This window comes from Corapipo altera, unplaced genomic scaffold, assembly GCF_003945725.1.
Source record: "Corapipo altera isolate COAL_440 unplaced genomic scaffold, ASM394572v1 61044, whole genome shotgun sequence".
Lineage (NCBI taxonomy): Eukaryota > Metazoa > Chordata > Aves > Passeriformes > Pipridae > Corapipo > Corapipo altera.
The window spans coordinates 583,708-608,833 of NW_020885018.1; the positions used below are offsets into that span (position 1 = coordinate 583,708).

The 25,126-nt window shown below is 41.3% G+C and overlaps 1 protein-coding gene across 1 annotated transcript in view; it reads left to right on the forward strand.

Annotated features, from left to right (window-relative positions):
* Positions 1–25,126, forward strand: part of LOC113959007 (ubiquitin-associated protein 2-like) — a 125,096-nt gene that overhangs the window by 24,685 nt on the left and 75,285 nt on the right. The window contains exons 7-9 of the mRNA XM_027667692.1: positions 294–397; positions 18,585–18,637; positions 23,866–23,933. Of these exons, the coding sequence (XP_027523493.1) occupies positions 294–397; positions 18,585–18,637; positions 23,866–23,933 (225 nt within the window). The remainder of the gene's footprint in view (positions 1–293; positions 398–18,584; positions 18,638–23,865; positions 23,934–25,126) is intronic.

Consider the following 25,126-nt stretch of genomic DNA (forward strand, 5'->3'; position numbering starts at 1 on the left):
ATGCTTTATAAGACTGAAGGAGTAGGCATGCTGTTAACTGCTTTTTCAGGAATTGTTGGTTTGATTCAGTTTCTCTACAGTAATTTTTTTTCAGTCTTTTAATTTTTCTCCTTTTATCCCTCTTTTATCTGTGTCTGCTCATAGAGGAAAAATTTCTTTTGAAACCAAAACTATCAAGATTATGTGGAAATCAAGAAGTTTAATCAAATGCAACTTCAGATAAAAATGATGACACTTGTGTTCATTGAATGACCCATGTGTTCTCTTCCATTTTTAAACTTTTAAAACTCTAGGACATTTAACCCTGCAGACTATATGGAGTCTTCTGCCACTGATGGCTTTGGGACAAAATCAGATATTTGGGAGACTGGTCAGAATGATGCAGATGATGGAACTGGTAAGATACTTCAAGAAGTGGAAGGATTGAAATGAAGACCTGTAGCAAATTGCAGTTAAAATAACCATTCTGTTCGTGTTCAGTTAACTTCTGAAAATGTGAATGCATTTCACGTGACACAGATCATTTTTATAGCTTAACTGCTACTAATGTGCAGAGCACGTGCTGTAACCTGTGTGACTCTTATTAAAATGAAGGGAAGGCAATTTTCAACTTTTTTGTTTTAGTACCAACAAACCCTTGAGAGACAAAGGCATTTGAAGAGTTGTTGGATGATCCTCGTATGTGAAGAACTGTGTTAAAGGAGAAACCACTGCCCGAGTATTCTCACACCATTCAAGGAGTCACACACATACCACCTGAGAATTTTAACTGCTTAGACCAGAGTCCCTTCATAGTGGGTGGCTCCAGTGAGGTGATGAGTTCTCCTTTTGACTCTGTGCTCACACACACACTTGCTCTCAGGCATGCTTCCTCCTCCTTCAGGCTTGACTCTAGGTTTCCCACAGAAGAGTCTCAGGTGTCTGATTTTATAAAAATAAATAATTTAAGAGTGGTACAGCAGCAGGTCAACTTGACCTGGGTGCTTCTGGAGAGGGACCCCAAACAAAGAAATCCCTGGGCTTTTATGCCCTCACAATCTATGCAGCCATTCTTCACCCGTTCTTCACGCACCTTGCATGCACCTCTTGATCCAATGGTGATTTTTGGTCTGGGGTCTTCTAACCCCTTACTGGATTCTTTCTCTGTGTCCATGTAGACAGACCATTAACTGTTCTTATCTTGTCAAGTTGCAGCTTCTGCTGACGACTGTAGCCTCCTTATCTTCTGGTTTGTACTTCTTGTGCACTAGCTCAGTCGACAGAACATGGGAAAGTGAAAAGTTTTTGATTTAGAATAAGCACTATGTAGCAACAACTAAAACATCACTGTGTTATCAACATTATTCTCGTACTAAATCAAAAACACAGCACTGTAACAGCTACTAAGAAGAAAATTAACTATTCCATTTGAAAGCATATCTAGGTGAAAGTGAATTTTTTTGCATGTCACATTAACATATATTCTATTTACTTGAAATCCAGTGTCCAATCATACACAACAACTAGAATTAAATGTTAAACAACAGTAGCATTGGGACAATGAACTTTCATCGTGCTGATTAACTCTATCAAAGTTAGATTTTGAGCTGTATCCAATTTGCAAAAAAAAAGAACTTTCATTGGGTTTTCCAAGGGTTTGGTCACCCATTAGATAAAAATCTATGTCAAGTAGCTCCCCTTTAGTCTTGCTAACTTTATACCACAATGGGTCATCCATTGATTTTATACTTAGCCATGCAGTTGTGGTCCTCTGGGTCAACAGCACCAAGAGTAATGGGATGTCTCACTTCATCTCTTTGGTGTATAGATTCTTTCCAATGCAGTTATTTGTTAGCTGGTTGGTTATTCATAACTTGTTTGACATGAGAATGGTATATCCAGTTTTCCTTTCCTAAAACTTTAACAGCAAAATTAGAACACAATAAGACAGTATATGGCCTCTCCCATTTGGGTTCTAATCTGGATTTTTGTGAAAATACCTGAATTAACATTTCCATCTCCAGGTTGTATATAAGGTACCTGTATTTCAGGTGGTGTGGACTGACATGATTTCTTTTTGCCTTCAAACCCCTTTTCCATATATGTTAGACACTCTGCCTAGTACTTCAGAATTTTTGACAAAATGAAAATGTCACTGACCAGCTGGAGTGCATGGAGCTCCACCTAGGAATGGACGAAGAGATGACCAAGAGTTTATGGGTCAGGATTAAAGGGAGAGGAGGGACAGGTGCTGTTATAGTGGGGGTCTGCTACAGACTGCCTGACCAGGAAGATCGAGCAGATGAGGCCCTCTACAGGTAAATAGGAGCAGCCTCACATTCACAAACCATGGTCCTCATGGAGGGAGGATGACTTCAACCACCCCAGTATCTGCTGGAGGGGGGCACCACAGAAGGGCATAAGCAATCCAGGAATTTACTGGAATGCATTGATGACAACTTCCTTCTCCAAGTGATAGAGGAGCCAATGAGGAGAGGTGATATGCTGGACCTTGTTCTCACCAACAAGGAGGGACTGGTGGGGAATGTGAAGCTCAAGGGCAACCCAGGCTGCAGTGACCATGAAATGGTGGAGTTCGAGATCCTTAGGGCAGTGAGGAGGACGCACAGCAAGCTCGCTATCCTGGACTTCAGGAGAGCAGACTTTGGCCTCTTCAGGGATCTTTTTGGTAGTGTCATAGGATAAAGCCCTGGAAGGAAGAGGGACCTAAGAGAGCTGTTTGATGTTCAAGGATTGTCTCCTCCAAGCTCAGGAGCAATGCATCCCTACAGAGGGGAAGTCAGGCAAAAATGCCAGGAGACCTGTGTGGATGAACAAGGAGCTCCTGGACAAACTTAAACACAAAAGAGAAGGCTACAGAGGATGGAAGCAGAGACAGGTAGCCTGGGAGGAATACAGAGAGGTTGTCCAAGCAACCAGGGATCAGGTTAGGAAAGCTAAAGCTCTGATACAACTAAACCTGACCAGGGATGTCAAGGGCAACAAGAAAAGGTTCTGTGGGTAAGTTTGTGATGAAAGGAATACTAGGGAAAATATGGACCCTCTCTAGAAGGAAAGGGGAAACCTGGTTATTCGGGACATGGAGAAGACTGAGGTACTCAATGACTTTTTTGCTTCAGTTTTCACCAGCAAGTGTTCCAACCACACTATCCTAGTTGCAGAAGGCAAAGGCAGGGACTGGGAAAATGAGGAACTGCCTGCTTGAGAAGATCAGGTTGGAGACCATTTAAGGAACGTGGAGGTGCACAAGATCAAGTGCACTGGAAAAGGGGAAATATAACTCCCATTTTTAAAAAGGGAAATAAGGAAGACCCAGGAACCTACAGGCTGGACAGTCTCACCTCTGTTCCTGGCAAGACCATGGAGCAGATCCTCCGCTAAACTATGCTAAGGCACAAGGAAAACAAGGAGGTGATGGGTGACAGCCAACATGGCAAATCATGCCTGACAAATTTGGTTGACGGGGTTTACAGATGTGGTGGATGAGGAAAGTGACTGACGTCACCCACTTGGACTCGTGCAAAGCATTTGACAGTCCCGCATGACATCCTTGTCTCTAAACTGGAGAGACAGACAAGGATTTGATGGGTGCACCACTCAGTGGATAAGGAATTGGCTGGATGGTCACACTCAAGGAGTTGCAGTCAAGGGCTCAATGTCCAAGTGGAGACCAGTGATGGGTGGCATTCCTCAGCGGTCAATATTGGGACTGGTGCTGTTTAACATCTTTGCTGGTGACATGGACAGTGGGATTGAGTGCACCCTCAGCAGATTTCCTGATGAGACCAAGCTATGTGGTGCAACTGACACACTGGGGGGAAGGTATGCCATCCAGAGGGACCTTGACAGGTGGGCCTGTGCAAACCTCATAAAGTTCAACAAGACCAAGTGCAAGGTCCTGCACCTGGGTCAGGGCAATCCCAAGCACAAGTATAGGCTGAGTGGAGAATGAATTGAGACAAGCCCTGGGGACAAAGACCTGGGAGTGATGGTTGATGAAAAAATGAATATAAGCCAGCAATGTGCAATTGCAGCCCAGAAAACCAAGTGTATCCTGGGCTGCATCAAAAGCAGCGTGGCCAGCAGGTTGAGGGAGGTGATACTGTCCCTCTACTCTGCTCTTGTGAGACCCCACCTGGAGTACTGCATTTAGTTCTGTCATGGTTTGAGATCCCCAAAATCTAATTCCCTAGTCCAAACCCCCTCCTGTATCTCAACCTGGTGTGATATGAGTTTTCCAGACGACCACAAGACTCAAATTGGGGAAAAAATATATTACAATGACTGTACAAATAAATACTACAATACATTATATACAATCTTAATTATCTCTACCATGACATAAGTATTTACAATGGATCAAATCTCTTCTCCCCTCCAAATAAAAGTCCAGAAGGGAAGAAGGAAAGATCCTTTCCAACTCTCAGGGCAGCAGCTTCTTCAGAGTAGCAGTCTATCTCTCTCTCATGCATGCAGCTGTAGCTGGATCTCTGCCAGCACACACGAGGGAATATCTAAGCCCCTCAGCCACTCGTCCTCCAAGCGAGGGTCTTCTTCCGTGGGTTGTGTTTCCCAGGACAAGGGGCACTATCACCACGTCATATCACAAAGCTCAGGGGTCTTCATGACGGTCCTTATCTTCAGGGGATTCAAGTTCCCTACAGAGCTCTGTGCTCTGCCTCAAGCAGCAGGGGGACCAAGGTCACCCCCCTCCGCATTCTTTCTCTGAGCTTTTTAGCTCCTCTCTGCAGTGCTGCTGCAGTTTTAGGGCTTCCATTCAGTAGGAGTCCATCCTTTCCACTTAGGAAAGGTCACAAAAGGAGTTTGGGGTTTTAGTTTCAGTTCTTACCCCAACTTCCTCTCTCTCTCTGCTGGCTCTCTCTCGGCTCTCTCAGACACTTCTGTGTCTTCCTTGCTCAGCTGCATGCTGTTTTGCTGCTTCTCCAGTTCAGTTCTTATCTGTTGACTTTTAACCATAGCCTCTGTTCACTGCTACCTCTGCCGCTGCTCCGTTTGCCCACTCACGGTGGAGAAAACTTCTTTAGCTTTCAGCCACAGGCACTTAGCCCAGCATTACGCTGTTCCAAGTCCCTGCAGCCCCCCGCTGCTTTAAACTGAATGGCTTTAAACTGAAGGAGAGTAGATTTAGGTTAGCTATTAGGAAGAAACTCTTCCCTGTGAGGGTGGTAAGGCACTGGCACAGGTTGCCCAGAGAATCTGTGGATGCCCTGTCCCTGGAAGTGTTCAAGGCCAGGCTGGATGGGGCTTTGAGCAACCTGGTCTAGTGGAAGGTGTCCCTGTCCACAGCATGGGGGTTGGAACGAGATGATCTTTAAGGTCCCTTCCAAACCAAGCCATTCTATGATTTTACAACAAGTCGGGCAACTACTGGTGATTCTTTTTGAAGCAGCATAAGTTCTTGGTGCTGATTATCTATCACTGCTCCTACATGAGTCTTCTTGTGAAACTGTCTAGCCACAGTAATTATGTATTTCTTTGGTAGTATTGGTTTCACTGTAGTTGTCTATATTCATTCATCTTTGTTTGCTTCCTGTAGTGTTTTGAATCAGGTTTTCCCCCTGCAGTTGAAAATGGTAAAACCCCAGGGGGTGGTGGCCCTGGAAGTTTTGAAGTTTTGTCTAATGAGTGCTTCTGCAAAATATAAACATATCACAACCAAACAGAAGAGAAAAGTCGTAGTTTTGGGTTGAAGAAGAAGTAACCATGTTCTGAAGCCATGAGCTGAAGGGGCAAGAACCCCTCTGGGGGACCACGGCCCCCCAGCCCCCGACTGGGCTCATAGAAACTCAGAAACAGTGTTAAACTGGACTATGTGTCTGTAGCTATGAAGGCTGGGAGTTTTCTCTCCACCGTGGGCAGTGGCAGGAGTAGCGGCAGCCGGCACTGACTGGAGAAACGGTGGCACAGAGCCAGAAGAGATAAGACGAAGCAGCAGAGGCATTACAGCCAAGCAGGAGAGAACTCCTGGAAGGAAAGCTGAGAGAAAGCCAGCAGCTGAGAGACAGAGTTTTGGGGGTAAGAACTGAACCAGACCCCCCAAAAACCCTTGGAGACCCCTCCTAGAGAGAGGAGGAGTAGATGGACTCCTATTTGAGAGGAGTCTTGGAGTACAGCAGTACCGGAGAGAGAGGAGCTAAGAAGCTCAAAGACGTCCCGGAGCTGGACCGGGATGGCCGGATGGAATGCAGAGGGGGGTGACCTTGCTCCCCCGCTGCTGCTACCACGTTGGCAGTTGAGACAGAGCACAGGAGCTCTGGTGGAACTCTTGAGGCAAGGACTTTCAACTGAAAGCTGCCCAAGATGTTCTGACTCAGGGGTGAATCCCCTGAGGAAGGGACTTTCACGAAGATGCCCCTGCATTTCATGATATACCTGTGGTGAAACGAGTTTTGTCCCTGCTAGCAGTCCACAGGTGAGGCCTTCGCTTGGAGTCAAAGGAGAGCCGAGGGGCTTGGAGACCCCCTTGTGTGTATTGAAAAGAGATCCAGCTACAACAATCCAGTTGCAACTGCTGCATGGAAGACAGAAGAGGAGCTGTTGCCCTAAATGTGGAAGGGATCTGTCCTTCTTCCCTCCTGGACTTTTATTTGGAGGGGAGAAGAGATCTGATCCATTGTAAATACTTATGTCATGGTAGAGATAGTTGAGATCGTGTGTATAATGTATTATAATATTTATTTGTATAGTCATTGTAATATATTCCCTTTTCCCAATTTTGAGTCTGGTGTTTTGTCTAGAGAAAATCATCCCACATTAGGTTGAGATGTGGGAGGGGGGATGGAGCTAGGGAATTAGATTTTGGGAATCTCAAACCATGACACTTCCCATTCTTTCCACTGTTCTTTTTGATATGATGAACGGTCATTCTCATACATTTTGTGGTCTGTTAAATTTGACTGTTTACTTTCGTCTATTGCTGGAATCACAACCATGCATCATCTTGGAGGTTGTCGGGCTGCAGCTTTCATGGCTGTTTTGACTAAGTCATTCCCTCTGCTAATTTCTGTAGTGCCCTTAGTATGGGCTGGGCAGTATATGACAGCAATTTCTATAGGTAGCTGGATTGATTCTGGCCAGTTATATATTTCTTCTCCATTGGACACTTTCCTGATCATGTGATGAATCCTCATTCTTTCCATAACATTCCTGTTGTGTGACATATCCTGAAGGCATTTTGAGAATCTTTATAAATATTGAGTCGTTTACCTTTTCTCAGATGTGCTACATGTTTTAAAGCTACCAGTTCTTGTCCTTGTGCACTCATCGTTACTGGTAGAGGTTCAGCTTCCGTTACTTGCCCATGGCTGGTCACAGCATATCCAGTCTGTTGTTGTCCATGCAGGTAGTAAAATGAGCCATCTACAAACAGAATTAGGTCTGGATTCTGCAAAGGCACATCAGTTAAATCTACTTATGGTTTACTTGATATGTTCATCACCTACTCACACGTAATGTTGTTCCCCATCATCAGGCAAATGCATTAGGGATGCTGGATTCAAGGTATTGCATCTTTTCAAAGTTACGTTTTCTGCCATTAGAAGAATTAGCTTGCATCTGTGTGCCTGTTGAGGCAATAAGGCTTGGGTTGCATACTGTTTCAACAGTATTTCCACTTTGTGACCTAAACTGTTACAGGGTATCCCAGAATGAGGGGACAGACCCCATGCAATAAGTTCTATGTCCTCATTTCTTGTTGCTTCTGTCAGAGGCTTCATTAATTCTCGTAACTCAGGACTTTGTCAACAAAATCCCACAGTTCTAAGAAACTCTCACAACTGTTTCTTTGTAATCAGACATGGAAGATTTATTTATAGCTTCTATTCTTTCTGGGTCTATTACTTGCTGCCCTTCCCTTAGGATAAACCCTAAATATTTAACTTCCTCCTGACACAGTTGGAGTTCGGATGGAGATGTGGGGATGACCTTTCTCTGCTAAGGCAGTATGTAGATGTATAGTATCTGTTCTACAGGCGTCTTTATCTGTACTTTCTTTTAGCAAATCATTACATATTGTACAAGAGCTGATTTACCCAGTAGTTTTATGTCTTTCAAATAATTTCTCAGTATTTGTGAAAAAATTGTAGGATACCATGGGGAGGCTTGTCCAGGTTAATTGTCCGTTCCATGTAAAGGCAAACTTGTCTGTCCCTATCTGAAGAATGCTAAAGGCAGTGGTTAGATCAATCACAGTAAAATATCTTTCTCAATGTGATATTTGTAAAAGTATGATAGAGGAATCAGGCACTACTGGATGAGGAACCACAGTGTGCTGATTAATTAGATCTTGTGCAAAATGGTATTCCAGGTCCCTATCTTCATCTAATCTATTGGGGTTTTTTACAGGAAGTATAGGACTATTATTTAGCGACACACACTCTTTAAAAATTCCTTGGTCTATTTGCTTTTGAATTCTCTTTTCAGCTTCTTGGGGATTAGTATACTGCTTTACAGCTGGGGGCAGGTTTCCTCCATGTTTTTGTTTATGGATTGAACTGAAACTAGTCAACCTACATCTGTGCTAGTTTTACTCCACAGCTTTGTTGGTACTGATTTCAATATTTCCAGTATTTTTAGCTCACTGTGGACTTTCAGTGGCCACAGTCATCATTCTCATGGTTATTAAACCTATTCCTTCAGGTCACAAGTGTAATTCTATGTCAAGAGCCTGTGAGAGATCTCTCCCTAACAGGCATGCTGGAAAGTCCTCTGCTAATACAAATTGCCCCCATACACTCTTGTTTCCTATGGTTACTAATAGGGGTTTACTTGAATTCTGCTCTTTGTCCTGTGACTCCATGTATTAAAATTCTGTCTGTGGTCCTAGACTCTCTTTGGTAAAATTCACAAGGGATAATGTGGCTCCTGTATCTACCAAGAATTCAGTTTCACACCCTTCAACTTTACCTATAGTATGTCCCTGTTGGTCCAAATGAATTGCCCACATATGAAAATTTTTTAATCTTTACACACACACCTCCCCCCTCCCCAATCTGCAGGGTCCCTTTTCTATAGTCATTGTGATTGTGAGTCTTCCTGGGACAATTTTCCCTGGTGATAATTTCTACCTTTTGTTATTTCCTGTGGCTGGAGTGGACATTCCCACTGCGTATGTCCTAAATTCCCACAATAGCAATGCTCACTTCCAGCATTCCTTCCTGTTCCTCTTTCCTTTTTTCCTGGTCTTAGTTCAGATCTTTGTATCTGGTCTTCTCACTCCCCGGCCTGTCCTTCACTTGTAAATTCCTTGTTAAAGATGCAGTCAGTAAATTTATTTTCTGTTGTTTTGTTTTTCTCCTTTAATCTGCTCAACTTTTTGCCTTTCCTCATGCCCATCATATACAAACAGAGCAATACTCAAAATCTTTTGCGCATTCTCTCCCTACCATCCAGGCATGTGTTCATTAAAGTATTTCTGTATATCGGAGGCTGCCTGATTCACAAAGACATTAATCATGAGCACATCATAAAAATTCTGCAACATCAGTCCTCTATGTTTTAGCAGAGCTTATTTGGAGCCATCTACAGAAATCACTCAGATGCTTATTGGGTCTCTGCCTGTGTTCTTGTACTTTGGTCCAGTTCATCCCCTGTTCCCCACATGCTCTAATAGCTTCTACTAAATTCCAGAGCCCTGTTTGAGAGATGGCTTGATCCCCTGCATTATTATAGTCCCAGTTTGGATCATTTGCTGGCCAGGGGTGTCTGTTACCTCTTGCCTGTTGAGCCAATTCAGAATACTTATTATTTATCTCTCTCATCAGGTTGGAATAATTCCCTCAACAACACCTGGGTATCTCCCTAGCTCAGATTGTGTCCAGTGCATATATTGGAAAATAGTTGAGTGCATTTCTCAACATCCTTCCTCAGTCTTGGCATTTTACATCCCCCATAGAGCCAAGTCACCAGGATTCCAAGGTGATTTTGTAAATATTTGCAATACAGGTGGGGGTCCAGCTGCAGCTCTCTGTTGCATGGCAGCAGGATTAGGCAAGACATTAGGAAGCATAGGATAGAGTCCGTCAGCCAGCAGAACAGAATTAGAAGACAGACAGGAAGCAATAGGTGGCACAGGCACGATTGGGCAATTATCTAAGGCTTGTCCGGGCCAGTAGGCTTACCTACTGCAAGCATTACCTTTGGTGATGCCTCTTTCATCCCACACCTGACTTGGGTGTTTTCTCTCCCACACCTAACCATCCCAAATGTACCAGTAATCCATTTATCCTGGGAACCTATCTTCTAGTCGATGTTGCAGAAAGGTAAGTCTGTGCTGGTCAAAGGTCCCTTGCAGTGGCAGCCGTTCTGCCAGGGTTCCACCTCTAGTTATAAATGGCCGGTCTTCTCGACATAAAATATCTGTGTGCTTCTTTTTGATAGATTTGTTGAACCAAAAATTCTTTTCCAGTTTTGTAGTACCTTGGCCAAGGGCCCCCCCTTTTCTATGCCGGGTATATTTCCCATCACTTATTTATCCTTGTGCGCTTTACTCTGATCAGGCCAAGCACCAACCCTGTCTCCTTGTGCAGTTTACACTGATCAGGCCAACCTCCCCCCCTCTGTTTCCACTAAGTCTACTCATGGAATTTTGACACACACTCACTCTTGGGCTCACTTCCTCCTTTTTCAGGCTCAACTCTACGTTTCCCACAGCAGAGTCTCAAGTGTTGGATTTTATAAAAATAAGTAGTTTAATAGAGTGGTACAGCAGCAGGTCAGCTTGAGCTTAGGTGCCTCTGGAGAGGGACTCAGAACAAAGAAATCCCCTCAAAACACAGCACTGTACCAGCTACTAGGAAAATTACTAAGAAAATGAACTCTATTCTAGCCAAAAGCATATCTAGGTGAAAATAAAGCTTGCAGCCTAAGGCTTCAGCACATCCAGCTACTCATGCTAAGCAAGTAAAGCTAAGCAAACGGCATACTAAATCACACAATATTATGACTCTTAAGTGATTCATTCTTATTTAAAATTTATTAAGCTAAACAACTCGTATCTCTCACAAGTCCTACTAAAAGTGATTGGTTCATAGGCATTGAGCAGTAGGGTGTGAATATTTAAGTAGAAAAAGAAAAAACACATTTACGAATATGAATCCACTCAGTGACACTGGGATGGCTTTGACAGTCCCACCTGTATAATATAAGAATGTGAGTCTCTAAGATGGAGAATTCCAAGATCTGCCACTTTTGAAGAGAAGAATTAATTAAAGCATGAGTAGGCAACTGAATGAAAGCCAAAAGAGCAGTTGTCCTGTCTGAGCATAGAGGCAGCTGTGTGTTTCTGTATGAAGTTTTAAGTGGGAAGTGCCCAGTTCTGGCCAAAGGCAAGAGACAGATGTAGTTTGGAAAGGAACCTTTTAACAGTGATCTCGTGGTGATTCAGAAATGAAGTGTGTGACCTGCTTGTCTGTGATGGGAAAAACAGGATACCTTTCTGCTTCCCATATTCTGTGACAGGAGATAAAGACAAAGGAAACTCTGCATCATGTATGTTATTGTCTGCACCATCTAGTGATAGAATTTTTTTAACCCAGCAAAGGGTAACTTTTCTGATGTCTTCATCACTGAAGCCTACTCAGATGATTTTTCATCAACCCCTGTGTCAATTGTGGAAGGAGAAGACTGATAACTGGAGGCCAGAGCATGCTCCATTGGGATCTGCTGTGAACCTTTTGAGATGCAGCTTTCTAAACTTCATACAAGCCAGTTTCCACTTAACCAGAGAAGACAATAACAGGCTCAGAGTTTAGGAGAGCCTTTGAGTCTTGTCACTCTGAGTGCCTTCTAGTCCAGTATAGGAGAGTGACCTTGAGTATATTAATGGCTACTGAAAGGGAGCACTCTGGTCAAATTATGGTATCTTTCCAAGAAATTACTTTTAAAATTACTTGGTACTATGGTGCAAACATAAACACATCTTTTACTTTCACTCACATTGATTTTTCAAATAAGTTTATCAGATAATAAGAACACCTAATGACTTGAAAATTCCCCTTAGGAATACTGATACTGTTGTTTGCTATATGGTAGCAGAGAGCAAAGTATGTTGTCACAAGTATTGCAGAAGCAATAAGGTTAGCTAAAGGAAGAAGATAGAGAAGAAAGGCATGAGGACACTGGACCAGAGGTAGAAAATTCACTGATTAGTTATTAATGAATGCAACTGTAAGGCTTATGCATGACTTTGACTTGTGTTTCACTTCCTAAGTGAGCTCAAATGTTTTGTGACCCTCTCTATTAACTCAGGGTAGCCTTCATGTGCCTCCCTTATGGCAGCCTCCGTTCCTTCTTGTAGACATCTCCTCAGTCTTCAGTAATGGAAGAATTCTGCCTAGGAGTAAGAGTATTTTTGGTGTTGGTAAACAGATCCCCATAAGAGTATGAATGTACCTACATGAGGGGTGTGCTGCTAAGCAGAAAGATAGGTAGAAATTCAAAGTGTACTAGTTGACATGTGGAACTTTTGTTTGGATGCCAAGTGCATTGTTGCTGTTAGGCTGTGCATGTGTCACTGAGAACCGCACTGAACTTCAGTAACACAACTCAAGGCGTGCATGGAAAGTTGAGGAGCATGGGACGTAGAAGGTGTGAGAAGGCATTTGGGAATTTTCCCTGTCCTTGTCGGATTAATGAATGAGTGTCAGTGTGGAGAGTTCCTACAAAATCTTTGGGGGTCTTGGATGGTCTTGATCCCCCCTACAGTCCATGCCTACTTCCTAATCTCATTCTTGCACTTGTGCTGTACTGTGTTGTGCTTATCTTCGGGAACTAGAACAAGGACGTTTGTCCCAAACAAGTGCTACCCTACCTTCTCCAGCCACATCTTGTTCTTTCTCACAGTGTGTTATTACCAATAATCCTTGGCTGATCTTCCCAACAATCCTTGATTGGCTCCACAGCCATCCAGCTATCGGTGTTTGAGACATACACATTAGCCCCTTATCTTCTGGGCTTCTACATCTCTACGTATATATGACTCTAGGGAGTGTGTTTTGTTTTAGTGTTTCTTCTTTAGACAAGATGTAGAAATGTCAGAAATAAGTCCCTGAACCAAAAAGACTTCTTGAAAAAGAGTAGGCTTTAAAATTGAATCATTTAGTTTTGTCCAAGTGGGAAACACTTTCAACCTTGTGATGGAAAGCATCTTGAGGGTTATTAGAGGATGCTGCAAGTGAGGCAGTAGTTTTAAAATAGAAGAGAGTGCTGAGAAGGAAGATGGAAACAGAGGTGGGGGGGGAAGGAGTGGCAGACAAGATGTGGGACTGGAAGCAGGTTGTACGAATTTGAGCAGTTAATCACAAGTATTAGTTTTCAATTTTTTTCCCTCTTAACTTACAGTGCTGTTAGGTTAGTTACAAATCAACAGACTCAGTAATAAATATGTTACCAATGTGGAGTTACTAAAGATATGAATGAGGATGATGTGTATGTATGGAAAGCAATAAAGGCTGCAGTGGGCTAGCAAAGGATTTCAGATAAGTGTATACAGAGAGGAAGGGCAGGATGGAAATCTGTCTTTATTCCCCATTACTCAGTCCTATTTCTGCTTTAATATTAAAAAAAAAATAAATTATCTCATACTGGCTACACAGAGAATTAGTATCTTTCATCTGCAGTTACATTAAAAAGGAGGTAACTGGGCAACTACCTGGAGAAACAAAACCAATTTTGCATATCAAAATGTTTTCTAAAGACATCATGCAAATATAAGCTCTGTGGAGTTTTGAATACTTAGTATTTCCTTTTTAAACCAGTAGGAAATGATCAACATTAACATTTTCAATTAAAAATAAATACACTATTTGTTTCCAAAATGTACTTGCCCCCATACGTGCACTGAAAGCGCTCTAGAACCTCTTGTCCTGAATTGTTGCAGATGCCAGAGGAATCGCAGTATCCTGAATGAAAGGTGTTTCTAGGTGCACTGTTGTGTAATCCTATAGAAAAGCTAGCTGCTTCTGTGGAGGTAAAATTTAGTGTTGTTGGCTGAAATACAAAAAAAAGAGTAAAGGGCAAATCTTCAATGGTTCGTAATGTTTAAGTGTGATTGTATTTCAAATAATTCAACATTGGGTTTTCTAAATCCTAATTTTTATAGAAGTAACATACAACTGAAAGGTAAAGAGAAGGGACAGGTAGGAGGAAACAAAACAACCAGTCCTCATTGAAAAGGGAATAAACTTGAACAGCATAATTGATATTTTTTACAGGCATGCTGAATGTTCAGTCTCTTAGCTTTTTTTGTAATGTACAAGTCCATGGGAGATCCTGAACCTCAAATCACAAAAGTTCTTATAAATAAATTATGTTGGAGGTGGTCACTTCTCAAATTAGGTTACAAAAAAATGGTATTATATTCTGGTAATTTAACGATACTTCTACTTTGATAGAGTTTCATAAATTTAACATAGAAACTTAATTTGTTATTATCTTGGCTATGAGCAGTCTAAAATAACTCTGAAACTGAAGAACAACATGAAAAAATAAATTATAGTGTAACTGTCAAAGGGAAGAAGAGAATTGTGTAGCTTAAAAGTTACAAGGAAGTTTTTTTTTAGGACTACTGAAAAAGTCAGAAGGAACATTTTAGGAAACTTTCAGGTCATTCTAGAATGTGAATGTAATCCAGAAGGAAAGGATTATTACATAAGTTTAGGATAGACCAAAAAAAAATTATTTGGGGGCTAATATCTATGGCTGATTATTCAAAAGAGAAAAAATCAAATAGTGTGACACGAAGTGAGGAATTGGAGAGAAATAGCTGAAGCCTTACCAAAAATATGTAATATACTTTTTATTGGCTTTATAACTTTCTAAAACTAGACTTGTTACTAAGGGAAACAGGAAAGAATTGTGATGCTTTGCATGGCTTGGGGAAAAGGTTGGGAAGAGGATATATGGAGCTGCAATAATGTCAAGGTGGATTTTGGACTAAAAGGAAATCGTGCTTGTGGCAACATCAGACTTAGAAACCCATCAATAGGAGGAAGACGTTAGCAAACTGGATTTAGTGCAGAGAAGACCAGTGAAATAACTGAAACTGGAAGGACTGAGTGAGAAAGGTAGAGTGTTAAACAATAATAATAAACTTAGCAGCTCAGTATTTAAAAAGACTAAACCCACAGAACCACGGTCATAAGTAGGAGCAACAGATAAATGTTTAAATTGAATATCAGGAAACTGTCCCAAGTATTATTCTAAGTAGGTTCAGTCTCCCAAAGGTGGTGGGGAAGCAATGGATCCCCTACCCTCTCACCACCAGGCAGGAAGAGGGGACCTTAGCAACGGAGGGGAGTGGAAACAGGCTATTGCTTAGGGTGGCAGGCAAATCCCCTCCTGACCTACCTCACCTCCCCAGGTGCCTCTATACAATAGGTATGAGACCCTAAAATCTGAGGATCAGGGAAACAAGAATGTGGATGAAGGTATTCTGGGATAGAGGGATCACCTAGGGCAGGGCAACCCACCCCCCCCATCAGGACTTGCTCAGTTAAGAAAAAAAGAAAGGTAGTAGTCATTGGTGACTCCCTTTTGAGAGGAATGAAGGGCCTGCTATGCTGACTGGACCCAACCCATAGTGAGGTGTGCTGCCTCCCTGGGGCCTGGGTAAGAGACATCACCAAGAAACTTCCCAGTCTGGTACAGCCCGCTGACTATTACCTGCTACTGGTTTTCCAGGTGGGCAGCTACAAAGTCCCAACAAAAAGGCTGCAGACGATCAGGAGGGACCTCAGGGCCTTGGGACAACTGGATGAGGGATCTGAAGCACAAGTAGTGTTCTCTTCTGTCCTACCGGTTATAGGGAATGATGGGGCAAGAAGCAGGAAAACCATGCAGATGAACACCTGGCTTTGAGACTGGTGTTACCAGCAGGACTTTGAGGTTTTTGATCATGGGTCAGTTTATACAACACTGAGCCTGCTGGCAACAGAAGGAGTCCACCTGTCTCAAAGGGGAAAAAGGATCTTAGCTCAGGAGTGAACAGTGCTCCTTGAGAGACCTTCAAACTAGATTGGAAGGGAAATGGACAGGACAGGGCCAGGTTCAACAGAGATAAGGTGTGGGAAGGGGAGAACTATTAGTGACCACCTTAGTATCAAAAGGAGGCTTAAGAAGGGATACCTCGAGCAAGAACAAGCAGACAAAGATGTAACCATGGGGCATCCCCTTGCACCCCTACTGGGATGTTGACACACTCAAATACTTCTATAAAGTATCTGTACAGCAATGCACGCAGTATGGGGAACAAACGGGGGGAACTAGAGATCTGTGTGCAGTCACAGGGCTTTGATCTCATTGCCATTTCACAGACATGGTGGAATAGTTCACATGACTGGAATGCTGTCATGAAGGGCTACACACTGTTTAGGAGAGACAGATCAGGAAGGCGCAGTGGTGGAGTTGCCCTCTGTGAGGCAACACATGGAATGTATTGAGCTCTGTCTTGGGGTGGATGATGAGCAAGTCTGGGTTAGGATGAAAGGGCAGACCAGTAAGGGTGGCACTGCTGTGGGTGTTTGCTACAGGCCACCTGATCAGGAGGAGGAAGTGGATGAGGCCTTCTACAGGCAGCTTGAAGCAGCCTCACAGTCACAGGCCCTGGTTCTTGTGGGGGACTTTAACTACCCTGACATCTGCTGGAAAAGCAGCACAGCAATGCACAAACAGTCGAGGAGGTTCCTGGAAAGCACTGATGACAACTTCCTGATACAGGTCGTGGAGGATCCCACAAGAAATGATGTGCTGTTCCACTTCATACTAACTAAGGTCTTGTTGGAGATGTGAAGGTTGGGGGCAGCATTGTGGACTTCAGTATCATGTGAGGAAGAAGTAGGACAGCAAGTAAGATTGCAACCATGGACTTCAGGAGAGCTAAATTTAACCTCTTCAGGGATCTTCTTGGAAGAATCCCATGGGAATAGGCCCTGCAGGGAAGAGGGGTCCAAGAGAGCTGGTCAGTATTCAAGCATCCCTTCCTCCAGGATCAAGAACGGTGCATCATGATCAGTAAGAAGTTGGGCAAAGGGGGCAAGAGACGTGCATGAATGAACAAGGAACTCCCACCATTACTCAAGCATAAGCAGGAAATACGCAGGAGATGGAAGCAGGGTCTTGCCACTTGGAATGAATATAGAGAGGTTGTCAGAGTAAGTAGAAATGAGACGAGGAAGGCCAAGGCCCATCTGGAATTAAATCTGGCCAAGGATGTCAAGGACAGCAAGAAGGGCTTCTTCAAAGACATCAATAACAAAAGGGAAACTAAGGATAATGTGCACCTGTTACTAAATCCAGGGGGGAATCTGATAACAGAGGATGCAGAGAAAGTTACTAAACGACGCCTTTGCATCAGTCTGCACCTACAAGACCAGACCTCAGGAATCTCTGACCCAGGAGACCAGGGTAAAGGAATGTTGGAAGGAAGACTTTCCCTTGGTCAAGGAGGATCGGGTTAGAGAATTCCTAGGAAAATTTGGCATCCACAAGTCCATGGGCCCTGACGGGATGCACCCATGAGTGCTGAGAGAGCTGGCGGACACCATAGTGAGGCCACTCACGATCATCTTTGAAGGGTGGTGATGATCAGGAGAGGTGCCTGGGGACTGGAAGAAAGCAAATGTCACCCTGGTCTTCAGAAAGGGCAAGAAGGAAGACCCAGGGAACTACCAGCCAGTCAGCCTCACCTCTATTCCTGGAAAGGTGATGGAGCGCCTCGTTCTGGAGGCAATCTCTATCCAATGGAAGACAAGAAGGTTATCAAGAGCAGTCAACATGAATTCACTAAAGGTAAATCATGCTTGACCAAGCTGATTGCCTTCTACGATGAAACAACTACCAGGATGGATCATGTTTTTGCATCTGTAGGATCATTTCCTGTAGGTTTCTCATTGCTGCATGCTTTGGACTGCACGCTGTGCTCCAATGTTTGCCAAATAAACTCTGCCACAAGTTATGGGAAGAAGCATTTTGCAGCTACAATGGAAGCTTATTGACTCTGCTACTGCTGTTATATGAATTATATATGTTTTAAGAGAAAATTGCTCTCTCAGGGGAAGGCACTGGGGTATTTTTGCCCTGAGGAGAGAGTTAAGACATTTGAAAGGAGCCTCCAGAGGCATGTCTTAGATCTTGAATTTGAGTATGTTGAAAGTAGGATTATGGACGTTGGAGCAGGTGTTGTGGTCATATTTTGTTCAAGCTCTGTATAAATTTGTGCATTAAACTGGGAGATCCCATGGGAGGGTTGAGTAATCCCTTATTGTAATAGGAGGAAGTTCTAATGTTTACGATTAATCGCTGGTTGCAGACGTGTTCATGCAAATTATGTCTGGTACCATAGTGGCTAAGAAATACCTGAAGTCAGAAATTAAAGGGGACCCCCTCCTTCTCAAAATTGTAAATCTGCAAAACAGTTTTCTAGAGTTTCCCATGTTTCCAACCACTATCTCCTTGCTTTGTGTTCCACTAATAATGAAAGCAGGATTGCTTACAAAACAGAATGGTTGGAATATGACATTATGCTTTTAGCTTGTAATTGTTTTCTTTCTTTCCTCTAATTACAATAGGACCATGGAAAAACTCAGTAGAAGAATGGACTGCAGAAGACTGGAATGAAGATGTAAGTGTGCCTTGTTAGACTGATTGATTATTTACCCTTTTCAGAGTTTTGTGTTGTCTTCAAAAACTAAATGTTTGAAGTAATACTTTGTATGCATGCAGTGATATTTCTTATTGTGTTTCTTGCCGTAATTCCTGTTTAAAAAATATATATATTTAGATAAGCTTATTTTTAAAATAAAATTGAATCAAGAAATATTAATTTTTTTTGCTGGGTGGACAATACATAGATAATAAAATTTTTTAGTTTTATCCCAAATTAAGTATTTGTGAATTATAATTCTACACTGCTCAATGCTGATGCGTGTTAACTGCATACTTCCCCCTACTATTATGTGAGGATTTTAAGCCATATTATCACAAGACTTTTATGGAATTAAGTGCTGAAGTTTACTATCAACTTTAGACTCCTCATTTGATGCTTTTTGTTTGAAATCTTCATAATTGTTCCATTTAGCCCATAATCTTAAAAAAGGAGCTGGTAGTATGCTGATGTTGGCACTCGATTGCTTCATTCCTGTTGCTTCATCATGATGTGTTGTCTAAAGTACTTACAAGAATTTTGGTTCTCATTCTTTAACAGGCAAGAGATATCTTCATGTCTGCAAAATAATTGACATTTGTGATCATCATGCGTGAAAATTGCATTCGTGATTTTAAGTTTTCAGTTATATTAAAGCGTAAGCAGTTTAGAAAACAGACTAGATAGCAAGAAATGTGGAAAGGAAAACTTAGCTTTTAAGAAGTCTTTCTTTTTTTATATGAAAATTCATTATTTCAAGTTTATTTTCAGAAGAGATTGTCTCAGAAGTCATTCCTTTTGCCTCCTCCTGTAGGGTGGCATGTCAGTGTTATCCCTAGAAATGTGTGAATGTGTCATATAACAGATATGAAAACTCCATTCTTACCTAACAAGAGGGACATGTCTTTCGAGAAAATGAAAAGAAATTCTAAAATTCGTAGGTTTTCTGTATCAGTTACTGTCCTCAAAAGCTGGCAGCTATTTTAAACCTGTCTTCTATTTCTGCAGTATATGCTAGAAATAAACTAAGGGCTAAGGATACTGAAAAATTATGTCCTTGTTCTCACCCTTGTTTGCTGGTACAATGCAGCATTTGTAATACAGGAGGGATGTTGAGCAATGCTGACTAGGTAATTAACTATTAAACCCAAGTAATTTGTACATGAATCTTGAAGGAACAGCAAATGAAATCTCTAGCCTGTTGTTAATTTTTATTAATTTTGGTGTGCTGGAAAAATCCCTGTAACCTAGGAGAAAGTTGTTCATATGCTGATGATCAGAAAGAGTGAATGAAATAGCGAGCTGCAGACAAAGTAGCCCAAAACATCCCCAGGGAAAAAATAAAGTAAAATTGATTCATCAGATTAAAAAAAAAAAGGAAGTGCAAGAATGCAGTGCAGCTTGTGTTATTCAGTGTAGTTTTACGAAAATAGGTTCACTTCAAATAAACCTGATATTGGTCTTAAAGTAAATTGCAAGTTAACTTTGAAGATAGAGTATGTCCTTGTAAGAGATTTAATCTACATCTTTTCTTCTAAATATAATTACATGCTTTCATGAAACACATTAAGTGGATTGAAATCTGCCATGCAAATTTCAGCCAATAATCTTTTGCAGGAGGGCCCTTATTAAACATGGGCATTTCTAGGAGGACTATAAAGGAATCCAGTCCCAGCCCAGATGCAATCTAGTGTCTTTATCAATGATTTGGAAGTAAAAATAAGATCACTGCTGAATAAAATGTATGGAAAATAAAAAAATTATTGGAATGCAATTAAAAGTCAGTCAGTCATACAGAAATCTGGACCTCTGCTAGACTTGACCTGTTCAAATGAAAAATACTTTATTATAGCCAAGTGCCCATTTGTTTAATAGGAATAAAGGCACACCTCCAGAATAAAGGGCTGGTGTCTAGAAAGCAGCAACTGAAAAATTTTCAGCATTGTAGCAGATGATGAAAAAAGAACGGCTCAGCATGATCTCCTAAAGGGCTGATGCTGTGACAAAAAAACCCTATTGTAGTCTTTTTGACCATAGTCACTCTTCCCTGTCTCTTAATCATTCTTGATTTATATTTTTGTATGTGGACTCTTCTGAACTTGATTCTGAAATACTACATCCAATTTTTTATTGCTTTTACAAAACAAAAAATGTGGAAAATACCTGGAAATATTTACTGATAGTATTGGTGTTTGAGAGTGAGATTTTTAGTTTACTGAATCTGAAAAGGTTAGCATATAATGGGGTCTTGTTTTAGTCTAGCAGAAAAAGGCATAATATGAACCTGTGACTGGAAAATGGAGCCATGCATTTAAACGTATAGTAAACAATTCTAACAGCATGACTAATGATTGAAACAACCAAGGAAGTTGATGTATTTGCTGTCTGCAGGTAAAGACCAAGTGTTTTTCTGAAGAATATTTTTCTTTAAATGTTGTGTTCTCTAATCAGATACAAGTTAGGTGCAGGTGAGTGAAATTTCGTGTTGTTTGACCTGAGAATGATTTGATTTCTGTGACCTAATAGTCCTTTCTGGTATTTATCTTTTGTAGTGAGTATTGAGTGAGTATAGTAGGTTGTCAGCATGCTAATTAATAGAGGAAACTACTTGCAGTGAAAATAGGAGGTTGTATAGACAATGAAGGACCAGACAAATATTGAGCTTCTGTAGATGGCTCTGGATTTTCCTCTTAAAATTGTGATTATATTATCCTGGCTAATTAAGTTTAACTACAGAAAGTATCAGAAGAGGAGAAATACAATACATACAAACTGCTAGAAAGTGGATGAAGGCAAAAATTTTCTGTACAGTATTGGTAGTCTTAGTTTTTATTTGAAACAATGGCAACACTTTAAAAAAAAATAACGTATTTTAGTGGGAGTGTTTCCTTTACCAGGAAGCAGCGTGAGAACTTGTTTTAATTTCTTTACCTTCAGTACATCATATCAAAACACTAATAAGGTTTTGTTATTTCTGATTTGTTGCTGTTGAGTTTTTATGAGAATGCCAGAGTATATTTTCCTGTGCTCCTCACTTATCAACTGGTCATAAGAGCTGATAACTAGTTGTTAAATATTTTGTCTGTTTGGTGATTGAAGAATTATTTTTATCATAGAAACAGGAGCTGAAAAGCACAGGCATTTCACTGCAGATGACAGAAATACCCTTGTGAGGCTGCTGCTTGCAAATGGTTCACAACTGTTCATTCAGTGGGAAAATGCCAGAGCTTCAGTGGAAGATTTGCGAGTGTAGTGTACAGTGAGCATAAATAACTTTGTTAGGAGTTGATATTGCTTCTAAGAAATGCTAAAGACATCTGTGTAATAAAGCTTTTCAGATGCTGCTGCACATTTTGGCAAATGCTGTAATCCCAGCAGACTTCTGAATTAGATGCTTGATTGGAGCTTGTGGCAGTGAGTTTGCCACAGGGTGTAATGTAAACTTCAATGTAGCCAAACTGGTAGCTGGAGATGTCTATTTTGCATGCTGGTTCAGTTGAAGAGAACATTTTCTCTCACACATCGAGCATGCTTTTGCATTGTCACAAACATCCTCAGGCTCCTTGATTTGATTACTTTTCAGGATTCATCAATGTTTTGGCCATGGTTAGTCTTATTCTGGGGTTTGTGAGCATAAGAAACTGTTGACATTACTAAGAATTTGCTATTTAACCAAGAGATTGCAGACCATAGTCTGCTGCTTGTGCCATTAGCTGACCTCCTTGTGCCATATAATGCAGGAGTCTCATGACACCACAGAAAGTACAGTACACGTTGTTCTAAAATAACACATATAGTGGGGAAAGGGCTGAGCAATAGAGAAATAGCCTTTTTAATTGGAAATATGCTTGAGCTGAATCTTCTTTCTTTGTTTTGGTCAGTACACAGAGTTGCAGGCTGGCAGCATTATGCACAGAACAGAGTTATGTTCCACAAATATGGGATTAAAATATGTTGTATTGGCAGGAAGGGAAGGAAATGGAGGAAGGAACTATGGTGGCATTTTTTCATGACCCAGTGTAGTGCTAGGAGAGCACATGAAACATTTGAACTTCACCTCTGAGTAGTAAGTGATTTGCTCCCAGTCAGACCTTCTGCATCCTGCTTAAATCAAGTGTTTCACAGGAGAATACCAATCAGATGATCATGTACAGGGACATACATGCTTTCAGTAGAGCTGCTCGTGGGATGGCAGATGAAATTGGCTTATGTCTGTGATGTCCTTTAAACTGGGCTGCTAGCAATTAAAAAGGCATCGTTTCCTGGAAGAGCTAGATTCAAATGTCACATTCTAAAGGGATTCTTTGTGCATATCTCTGCCTTGTTAAATCAAACCTGTACTGGCTTAAGACTTCTTCTGGTTTGCAAGTATTCCTGTCAATAGAAAAGCTATTAAAAAACCCCCAAACAGGAAACAACCAACCCCCCTACAATCCAAAATCACCCCCTTTCCCCCCCAAAATGCCAACCAACCAGCTCCCCGTCCCCAGCTACCTGTGCAAGTATCTATCTTTATTGTAACAGCATGGTGGGAGCAGTACAGTTTTCTGCTGTGGATGGTCTGACTTCTTATACTAGTAAAAGCAATTACACAGTTCTGCCTTTATTATTGTTTTTAAACTCATGCTTTCAGAACAATCTATTTAAGATGTTATTACCACCCCTAGCAGAACTGCCAAGAAGAAACCACAAATGCTAGTTCACTGTACATACCTGAGTGCAAACCTGCCTCCACCAGTGATGTGAGCTGAAATGTAAAACACAGGGATACATAAAATTAATGGGAATGGTGCAATGTGTTAGACTTCTGCAACAAGGTTTATCAGAGCTGCTCTATGGAGTCCTGAATTATGTCTACACACTGATGATATACCAGATGTCACATTAATTACTTTCTAGTGGTATAGTTTTCAGTTAAACTATTTCCCAAACTGATGTAGTTACATTAGTATACTATTCAGCATTGAGTAGATCAAATTTCCTAACACTTTAATTAAATTGGTACTTAATTCTGTGGAGAAGACTTTGCTGAAGTTTGACTACATGTTTTTGTCTTTTTAAGTAGAGCTGCAGCATAACTGGTTGTAATGATAGTTTGACTTTTATCTTAAAAGTGCATAATCAAGATGGAATTTCTGAAGATGTCGCAGAACTGAAGTGTGAGCATGTGTATGATTAAAATAACTCTCCCACACACACTTTTTCAGCTTTCTGAAACAAAAGTCTTTACTGCTTCCTCTGTTCCAGCTGAGAATCATGTGACTCCTAGGCAGAGGTAAGCTCTTCTTCCACGGTTTCCCTATACCTTAAAAACTTTCTGCTTGGTGAAGCAATGCTAGCTTGCACATATAAAATGTTGACTAAAACACAGGGCAACCTTGGTCAGAGATTGGTCAAACTAGTTTCAAAATTGCGAAAGTCTTGCTTTTGTGGGTTCCTGTGTTACCTATTATTGCCTACAGAAGTGGAGTCAAACTTACCAAATCCGTGAACACAATACTGACAAGACCCTGTCTTCTGCACAGACTGCTTATAGGCAGGAACAAAAGTAACCTGGAAGAAAACTTTGGTGCTGTTGAAAAGGAAGCTCTGGCTTTGCTGTCCAGAAAATGAAAACCCTGCCCCTGTAGATGCAGAAAGTGTTCAGAGCATAGTGCTTTGACAAATATGTTGACAGAAAAGCTTGTGTTGCTTACCAGGAAAATCTCCTTGCCATCACAATTTCTTCCCATAACTGATGATATAGAATTCAGATAGAGAATGAAAAATATGGCAGTTGCTGCCTTTGCTTGCCTTTGTCTTCACCAAATGCCTGGCCAATTATGTGGAATCAATTGCCTGCATTAGCCTCAGAGAGCAGGTTAAGGTAAGACTTCTGTAGTTGGATAGCATGAGATCTGAAAACTAGATAGCCTAATGGTCCCAAACATCCTGATACAGCTGTACTGCTGTACTTCAGACTGCAGCAAAATTTTCCTTATAACATGGGTGTGACCTGAAGGAGGCATGATGTCAGTTGACTTACAGTCTATATTCCATTCCTTTCCTTCTTAAAGGTGATGTGGCAGGGGGATTGGACTAGATGATCTCCAGAGGTCCCTTCCAACCCTAACTATTCTGTGATTCTGTGATATGCTCATATGTTCATTGTTTTAATGCAAATATTCTTCCAGTGGATGTCCCTCAAACTGTTAGAAAATATTTTAGTTCATCAACTCGAATCCTGGTGTTTTGTTTTGTGTTTTTTTTTGTTTTGGTATTTTGGTTGGTTTTTTACTTGCCATAAGAAAGGCTTGGACATTAAGAAATCTATGCTAATCAAAGTGCTGGAAGCAGCTCTTCAGCCCAAGCCTGTGGTATATTTAGGATAAACTTAAATCAAAATTTTTTAAGTAGATTGTTTTATTGTCTGAATACTTTGCTTTTCTTTGGATAAACCTGTGTTAAACATGTGTAGGCATTAGTAAG